Below are 9794 nucleotides of genomic sequence, written 5' to 3'. Positions count from 1 at the left end.
CAAACTGTACGTGGAGTCCTGCGTTAAAAGATTAATGAATCAACAGAAAGAATCAGACGAGAAGCTGATTTCGCTTGAGAAGGACGTGCGAGCAATACAGATTGTGCTAAACGAATTTCAACGCCCGGCTAACGCTAACTCAGAAACAGCTATCAACCTAAATGAGCATCAGTAAACGGGTTAGGAGCGGCTATCAAACAGTTATCGAACAGCTACGAAGGATTATAGAACGGCTGCGAACAATTATTGAACAGCTACGAAGAATTATCGAACTGCTATCTAAACTACAATGAGTGGCAGTGGCAGTGGCAGTGAACGACCCAGCAGCAGCTGCAACAGCTTCGAACGAGGCTATCAGCATCTCAAGCAGGGCTGCGAACGAGGCTACGAACACGTTCTTAACGGCTACACTCAAGGTTACAAACAACTCAAGAACTCCTACGATCGGTCAAAAGACGTCTGTGAACGAGGCTACGAACGGGTCAGAAGCGGCTACGAACGAGTCAAAAACGACTGTGAAAAAGGCTGCGAACGGGTCAAGAACGATTTTCGAATGGGTGAAGGACGGCGGTGAACAGGTCAAGAACAGGCCAAGAACAGGTCAGAACAGGTCAAGAACAGACCAAGAACAGGCCAAGAACAGGTCAGAACAGGTCAGAACAGGTCAAGAACAGGTCAAGAACAGGTCAGAACAGGTCAAGAACAGGTCAGAACAGGTCAGAACAGGTCAGAACAGGTCAGAACAGGTCAAGAACGGCTATTAAAAGCGATAAACGAAAATGAGTGAAAAAAATGCGAACAACAAACGGACATCGAGAAAAACTGACAAAGCAAAGAATCAACATAGTTTGGAGAGACGACAGTTGGTGAACGAACTGCATGCGCCAGCGAGAAAAAATTTTCCCCGAAGACACGTCATAGTGCGGGGATACGATGATCTGTGGCAAGCCGACATCGTCGAGATGCGTCCGTATTCTCGTTTCAACAAAGGTTACCACTACATACTCACCGTCATCGATGTGTTGAGCAAGTATGCATGGGCTGCACCACTCAAGAGTAAAGGTGGAAGGGAGACGGCTGATGCAATCGCCAAAATAATTCGAGATAGCAAGAGATGCCCGAAAAACATACAAACTGATAACGGGAAGGAATTTTACAATACCGATGTGCAACGGCTTATACGGAAACATAACATTAATCACTATTCCACATATTCGGTATTGAAGGCGTCTGTCGTCGAGCGATTCAATCGCACGCTGAAGAACGACATGTGGAAGATGTTTACGCTGAACGGAACTTACAAGTGGATCGACGCGCTATCCCGACTCGTTGCAGAATATAACGCGCGAAAACATCGCACTATCAATATGAGACCTATCGATGTTACTCCCACGATCGCTGATAGACTTTTAAATACAGTATACAACAGTATAAAAATTGCTGCTCCTGCAAAGTTTAAAGTAGGTGACCTGGTACGCGTTAGCAAATACAAAAAACTTTTCGAAAAGGGTTACACACCAAATTGGACAACCGAGGTGTTTAAGATTGTTAAAGTGCAACATACTAATCCCGTAACATATCTACTCGAGGATTATCGCAAAAAATCTATCGCTGGAGCATTTTACGAGCACGAGTTGCATCGCGCGAATTATCCAGATGTGTATCTCGTGGAGAAAGTACTGCGCAGGAGGGGTGACGAGGTTTACGTGAAATGGTTGGGATTTGATAGCTCACACAATTCTTGGGTACATAAGGATCATGTAATTTAATTTTATAAGAAATACAATGTATTCAATATAAAAAATATATGAAATATTGGAAACATACAAAATCTTTATTAATACATCCTTTCCAATAGTCATTACAATATATAAAATATGAAATATACATACAAGAAAAAAAAAAATCACGCACACATTTATATTTTATAAAGATATCTTATAATGTCCCCACGGTAACGTATCAATAGTTGTAGGTACGATATACCGCTTGTCGTCGTACGGACTTAGAGCAATTTTTGTTTCGCGAATGGTGTATACCTTGTGTAATTTTGATCTTATACACGATTGACTACGCGTTATTTCAATCTCTTCGTTCAAACACCGCGTGTAATCGTCAAACGTTATCGTTCTCGCAACAACGTTACTCTTGACGCCTTTTACCTTTTTCGTATCCTTCTTACCATTTACGCGCAACGCATACATTTTTGCTCTAAGCCCGACAAATTCAGTCATTATGGTACCGTTGTTTTCATCCTTCATTAGACCCGGTACCTTTTTATTCACGAGCGGTATACCGTACGCATTGTCTGTCGCATAGTCGCTCGTATCAAATCTGCTGATGTCGCGTTTCATATTCTCGTACACATCGTCGCACTCAATGTGATATATAAGACTATCCGTATCAGTGTACATGACTTTGCATCTCTCCCGATACATTGGTACCATATAATCGTGGTGAAATTCGTACAAACATGTCTTGGATATATCGAGAATACACATACCTACGTAAATTGGTTTGTAGAATTTCACCTCGAGTTTACGTAATTCTACAGCGATTAGATTTTCCGAAAAAATGCTTCTGCTATGAAAATTTGGTTTTGCAATCAATGCCTCTGCGCCGTACCTTCCGTCCCATTTTGTTAAAAGTTTAACATCTACGCGATTGCGCACATTTTCCATCGTTTTGCCAAACACTGCATTATTCATTAGTTTGTACAAATTTTTTTCAAAATCATTTTTTGCCAGTGTTCTAAATTTTGTGTTGAGTTCTATATAAGTACGGAGCCACGGAGATTGAGTGAATTGTAATATACGATGAATTTTTGTAACACGAAGACCGTGACGTGAACATTGCTGCAGGTTGCGGTAGTGTATCACGTAACGCTTCTTATCGTATACGGTTGCGAGAAGCTTGCCCTCGCGCTTGCCGGGTGGTTTGTCGTGTGTCGGACAAAACGGTAGGTCAGTGTGCGAATCGTGAAGATGCTGCGGATACTCGAGATCGACTTCGAGGATGTAGCCTGTAGACGAATCGAGCGCGATCGATGATACATCAAAATTGGAAACATTATCGACCCACTGAAAATCGGCGTAGGGCAATGGTTGACACATTGCCCATCCGTATAAATTATTAACATCGAAATACATCAAGTACGTTGATGGTTTTGATAAGTCATACGACTGCATGTACTTGTTATTAGCACGCGCGTACCTATTGGAACATTGACTCAGACCACCGCGTATACCTCGTTCGATAAACATAACCATGTCAATGTTTGTGAGTAATTCAAATATAATTTTCGTATACTTTAACATGGCGTCCCACGTGTAACCGGGAAGAGTATAGTAATACGCGGGGTCGAGCCCATAACTCTTGATACAACTCTCTCGGAAATTTTCAAAAATGTCTGCTAATAACAAAACATCGATTTTTAAATACAGATCGCTATATTCGCCTAGCGTTCGAATGGAGAATCGCTTCCACACAATCTCAGCGTGCGCGTAATCGCTCTCAGATACTGTGTTACCTGTCAAGGAACTGTAAAATGATTCTCGTGATGGTAAACACACATCTTGCAATTTATCTACGCAGTCAATGTACTCGTACGGGAAGACACCTTTTCTTGTTAATAAATTGAAATCTTCGGCGGATAAATTTTTATATTCCGATTGTAAAATTTTGAGTTTATCCTTGCTCAGAAAAGACGCCAATTTGTCGAGACTTGTTGTGAGAAATTTATATGAATCTATGAAACGTAATTTAATGTGATTTCCCGGTTTGTTTTTCGTACCTTTAACATGTTTTGTAAATGAAATATATTTTTCTTTTGTTATCGGAAGTAAATCGATTCCCCCTTCGAACGCTGTGGCTATTTCCTCGATTATAAAGTGAGAATCATAACCAGATAAATTGTGAAATACTATTGGAATGCAAAAAGATTCTTTGTAATTTAGATTGCAATTTGAATGCGCGGGACCTGTACCGCCCGGTCAAATGACAATGATCGCGTACGCGCGTATCATCTTCTACGAATGGTTTCTCACATATATGACACTGAGTCGCACTTCGAAATTCTTTCCATTCATTTTGCGTTAAATTTACCATGGGGACATTGGTTGTTAAAATATTTTCTACACGTTGCGCCAAATTTTTAAGTTCGTCGGTGAACCATGCAACGCAATTGGCTTCGCGACGAGAATGATACACGGATAACGAATTATCGTACGAGCAATGTACATAATAAGCCATACTAAATACTTGATGATGTTGATAAAAATTTTCTTCTTCTTTTTTCACCAAAACGCACTCCAGGTCGGCGTACACGACGAAAGGTAGTCGCTCCTTCCTGTTGTAGTTGGTGAATGCGAGCCACTTATCCTTATCGCTCGGTAATCGGATAGCGCAGTCGTTCATCTTTCCACAGTCTACTGTATGTGATTGTAATTTCTCGACCGAGTGAAAATAGTGCATGCATCTGTAAAATAAAAGTTAAAATTTTTATATCCTTGTTTTAAATATTTTTAGACAGTTTTATTAAATATACATACCGATCGCAGATATATTTTTTAGTCTTGTGTTTGCTGAGTTGCATACTAACAAGTCTAGATAGATTCTTGATCCATGCAAAATGTCCGATATCTTGCGCATCTTGCACGTAGAGCAAGTTGACGTGCTTGTCTCTCTTTTGCTCCGTAAGGTGAATAGGGACAATGTTTTCGTTTTCAAAACTGTACACGTTGATTGAAATGTCATTATAAATTTCAAATTTTTTAATTTGATTAAGAGTGACTGGGAACTCAATATCTTGGAAATTTAGTACTGTTGTATAATGCGGGTACGATGATTGTCGGTGTGTGCATCTTTCAGCTGGATACAGAGCAGCCACTACCGCCCACGCAAAACATGCATTGTCTTTAGATTGCACGTTAACCACTGCTCGTTTCACTATTATCTTTCGCGATAATTGCACGTAACATCCGGCGCGCATAGGATTATATTTATTTATATTTACAATCAAATTTAGTATACGCGATAATGCCCATCCGCTATCGCGTTCCTGAAATTCTTCGAGCGATGCAAGGATTGGCTCGACGACTCGCCGCTCATACCACTCGCGTAAATCGGATGTATGTAAGAGTTCACAGTTTCTCGTATTGATTGATTTATTGGCATGCTTATCGCCCGCCACAAACTCGCCGTTAAACACTGTATTCACTTTCACACTGTTATGTTTTTGCATAACGTCTCGCACGTGCTCGAGCACAATGTCACTCGCATCTTCCAAAAATTGACGAGGTTCGATGTGATTATAATTTATAACCGCACCAGTCAAGATGCGGCTCTCAAACGCCGTATCAATCTCTCGCCATATGAGTCTCTCCGAGTTATTTTCACTACTATAATCACCACCACTAGGTATAAACTGTCTCTGCAATCGAGTTTTTGCACCCTCGAGTCGCGCAATTCTTGTCACCAAAGATTGTCTATTTCCGATTGAGAGTCGCGGACGCTTGACACGGCTGCGTTCTTCAAGCTCTTCGATAAACTCCTCGCAATGCTGCAGCCATCCAAAATATTCACCCAATGTGGTGACTTGGTGGGAACGCTCCAACAAGTCGCGTTCTTTCTGCTGCACGTTTTCCATTTTTTTTTTCTCTCTCTCTATTTTTGTGTGCAAACATAACACATATTACGCGACATTATTATATGTAATAAAATTTGACAGCTACTGCACCATCGCATATCCACCTCATCGAGCGATGTAACTTTATGTCTCCGTATTTCGTATATTAATCCGATGTCATCTCGAAAGGTGTTCATACACGAAGCACAGAGAGCTAGAGCACCACCCGTTGAATAATAAAAGTGTATGGCGCAAATCTTACGTTGATTTTGCGCACGGAGTTGTTCATTTTCTACTACGTTGTCGTCAAAATCGGTATTACTGCAATCACTAATATAATTACTATCGTCCGACAACGCATGCTCTTCGTCTGACGACTCGTCTATTATCGCTTCGAAATTAATATTTTCCATTTATTCACTATTCACTGTCACTAACAATTCTAATGCCTGACAGTAACCACTCAAATTTTTTTTCACAGCTTCCTCTATGCCCTTTCAAATCGTACTATGGTTTGACGGGGCTCTCATTCTTCTTATATTTCGCCTAATGCTGTCTTAACACATCCTACCGAACGTCAACGCTTTGCATCTATAAAAACGTTCCGACATGTTCGTCGCAGCGTCGGCCAAAATTTCTATTGTTTTCCCACGACTTTTATGGCTTCTAAAATGTCCCCCGGCGATTAAAATCTTTTTTTTTTTTTTTTTTTTTTTTTTTTTTCCATAATGGCGCTGGTGCGTTGCATTCTTTCCTTAAAAATTATGGAAGATGTTTCGCTCCAGTTTTATGGGAGATTTTCCGCGAGGGTACAAAGCTGCCGAACGTCGGCACTTAAAATCTCTTTTTCCATAATATTCTAATGGTCATAAAATAATCATAAAAAATTAGGAAAAAAAAAGAGAAAAAAAAAAAAGTTGCAGTTCTTTCCCTAAAAATTATGGAAGATATTTTTTTTTTGCTCCAGTTTTTTTTTTTTTTTTTTTATGGGAGATTTTCCGCGAGGGTACAAAGCTGCCGAACGTCGGCACTTAAAATCTCTTTTTCCATAATATTCTAATGGTCATAAAATAATCATAAAAAATTAGGAAAAAAAAGAGAAAAAAAAAAAAGTTGCAGTTCTTTCCCTAAAAATTATGGAAGATATTTTTTTTTTTGCTCCAGTTTTTTTTTTTTTATGGGAGATTTTCCGCGAGGGTACAAAGCTGCCGAACGTCGGCGCTTAAAATCTCTTTTTTCATAATATTCTAATGGTCATAAAATGATCATAAAACTAGAAAAAAAACAGTTTTATGACTTCTAAAATCCCCCCCCCCTAACATCTACTTTCGAACGTGTGTAGGACCCTTCCCCCCCCTTTCCCTAACAGACCCCTCGCACCTCTCAGATACCCCCGTCCCCCACACCCCCCTCAGCGCCTCATGGCTTAGAATCCCCCCTATAACACTACTTTCGTCGCAATCGTGCGATCTCGTCGTCTACCGCGTCATTAGACACGTTTGCGGACGTAGACGCGCGGGGATTTTGAGCTTCTTCCATCTCGCGCGTTCGTGCGTAGATTTCTTCGAAATCAAAAATCTCGCTCTCGTAAGATGTCAATGAAAATTCTCGCCGGAGTGATACCTGGCTTGGAGTTCGACTAAGATACGGTCTCGTTCGTCTGGTTGAGTCGTGTAAATCGTCAGTGGGGTCAGTCGGATTATTTTTAACAAGACTCGCGTCGAAACTCGTAAATGGAAATTCGCGTTCTGTTATAACATTGCTCGGTAGCTCTGTGTCGCTATCACTCGAGTATCGAGTTTCGAGGTTCCGTCGGACACTATCGCGTATGTCTCGGAGCGCTTCTACGGCTACACTCGCGGGACTTAATTCGCAATATTTTATAGCTCGATTTGCTCGTTCGCTAAGCAACCACGTCTTATTTGCTATCGGTTTCGGTACGTTTCTTCCTTCCGACATTCACGCAAATTTAATTAAAATTAATTTGGTTCGGACTTACAGTAGTAGTATCGCTCGCATATTCGCTCGCTGTCTCGGTTCTCGCTGACGTTGCGTCCTTCGCTCGGCGGCTGATAAGGCTGGCGGTCGCGTTCCGGCGATGCGTCGTCGATGGAGTTGTCGTAGATCGGACGGCTTGGCGGCTCGCGTCCTTGTTCCAATCCTGCGATGCTCTGTTTATCTCGTAGCCCGTAGTCGTCTGCTCTGCATGTAGTTTTTTCTTGGCTTCTTGATGTCCGCCAGTGTTTGCTAACTTTCTGACGTGCCTGCCTGTTTACGCACTTTGTATTTTATTGCAGGTCTTGCACGACGGTCGAGGTACCAACTCCTTGACATCCACCGGGGGTGTTCCCTGGATCCCACCGCTGCCACCAGATTGTTGTGCCTCCAGGAGGGGGGCACAGGATTTTTCGGGATCCGTTAGGGAAGGCCGGGGATACGACGGGCTGTGGCCACCTTTTGTTTTAATATTAGGTTTAATTGTTTATCTCCTCCATTTTTTTATAATAAATAGCAGTTAAAAAAAAATCAAAAGGTTTGGTATTTTATCACTACTCCCAGCGTACGTATCTACACTCGTGTGTATTGTCGGTTAAAGGGAGAGAGCGGTATCTCTCATATACTCTGTCGTACAGGTAGTCTGATACGCGTCGGCTTATCTCAGGCGCGCGTATATCTCTTAGTTATTCGTGTATCTCGTTCTATTTAATAACTCTCCGTGACGATTATTCCTTGTTAGGATCTAATCAACGACTGCCCGTCGCTTTATCGCGGCGGGTGCTGAGCTTCCCTCCGAACTGCATGGTTTTTCGGAGGGGGTCCCTTAGCAACATGACCAAATATGGTTATGTTGCTGAATTCGCGTTTTAGTGCAGGCGAGGAAGTTCAAAGTCGAATTTCCTCGCTTGTACTTTTAGCAATTCGGCGACACCTTTCCGGTTTCGTGTTCGCGCTCGGTCTCGGGCGCGCGTGGCTCGCTGCGTCAGCGGCTCACGCGATTATCGCTTCGCTCGCAATGCATTCCTGCATCAATATAATTATATGTATATATATATATATATTCATTAAATCTGTAGCCTTTTCTGGGGCTATAACAATATATAGAATTTTATAAAGAAGATACATAGCGATATATGTTTAATATATATAATTTTTATTCAAAAATGTGTTTTCATACATATAATGTGTATGTGTTAAAATGTAAATTCGCGTGCATCGACCGTTCGGAGAAACTGTAGGCACAATTGTCCGCAGATGCTTTGATTATAAGTTTGATAGGATGTGTGATTATAATCTATTTTTGACACATTTAAATATCGTATCAATTCATTCGGCGGACGAAGATTGCCAAAACTGTCAAAATATATAGCGCGATTCCCTCTCTTTGCATACGCTACCCAGTGAATACCCGAGCCTTTAGCGTTATCTAAATTTATGATGCCGCTCTCGTTTAGATATATACCACCGATCGGTAATGAGTCACGCATAAAAACACCTCTAAAATACGGAATGCGCATACGTTTTGCTAGTTGCAGCAGTTGTATGTTGGTAGTTGCACCCTCTGGCATTTTTAGTGTCTCTTTGACGTTTTTTTTTCTTCTTTCTCATTGAGACTCCTCGTCCGTATTTGTATGGCGCAAGATATAATCCGCGACCTTCCATGGCGCGATTGTGACGTAGCATTTCTTGAAACTGACGTTGTGTAGCTTTTCCGTCGTTTACCATCTTTGCTACACCAGCCGCTCCACCAATCAGAGATCCGAGAGCATTCAACACTGGTAGAATCGGTAATACGCCCCCGCATTTCGCTATCGGAAGTATTCGTTTTTTCGTAATCTTTTTCTTCGTCGACGACTTTTTCATCCCCATACCCATTTTCGTCTTTGCTTTCATGACCATCCAAACGGCCGTGGCGGCTGCTCTTTCACCAAAATTCGAATCTTTCGCTGTAATACGTTCTCGCGCCCTCGCAGCTAGTATACGATCCGCTACGTGTTGTTCGCCGAGGTCGTTGCTTCGCGAATAAGCTAAATCGTGTTCACGACACGCGACGTCCAATGGGTTGATGCCTCGATCACCTCTAGTCAATCGTTCTTGTAAACGAGTTCCCGGTCCGTGATATCCAGGAATATGTAATTGTAACTGATATCCAGGAATATGTAATTCGATA

The 9794-nt window shown here is 41.7% G+C and overlaps 1 protein-coding gene across 1 annotated transcript; it reads right to left on the bottom strand.

Moving 5' to 3' along the window:
* Positions 1-1730: 1730 nt before the first annotated feature.
* Positions 1731-5648, bottom strand: LOC140670290 (uncharacterized). The gene is made up of 3 exons (XM_072900857.1): positions 4551-5648; positions 4229-4477; positions 1731-1740 (listed from the first exon to the last, which is right to left on the bottom strand). The coding sequence occupies exons 1-3, from the start codon at positions 5645-5647 to the stop codon at positions 1731-1733; spliced, it is 1356 nt and encodes a 451-aa protein (XP_072756958.1). The 5' UTR covers position 5648.
* Positions 5649-9794: the final 4146 nt, after the last annotated feature.

This window comes from Anoplolepis gracilipes, chromosome 10, assembly GCF_047496725.1.
Source record: "Anoplolepis gracilipes chromosome 10, ASM4749672v1, whole genome shotgun sequence".
NCBI lineage: Eukaryota > Metazoa > Arthropoda > Insecta > Hymenoptera > Formicidae > Anoplolepis > Anoplolepis gracilipes.
This window is presented reverse-complemented; position numbering and strand designations above follow the sequence as displayed.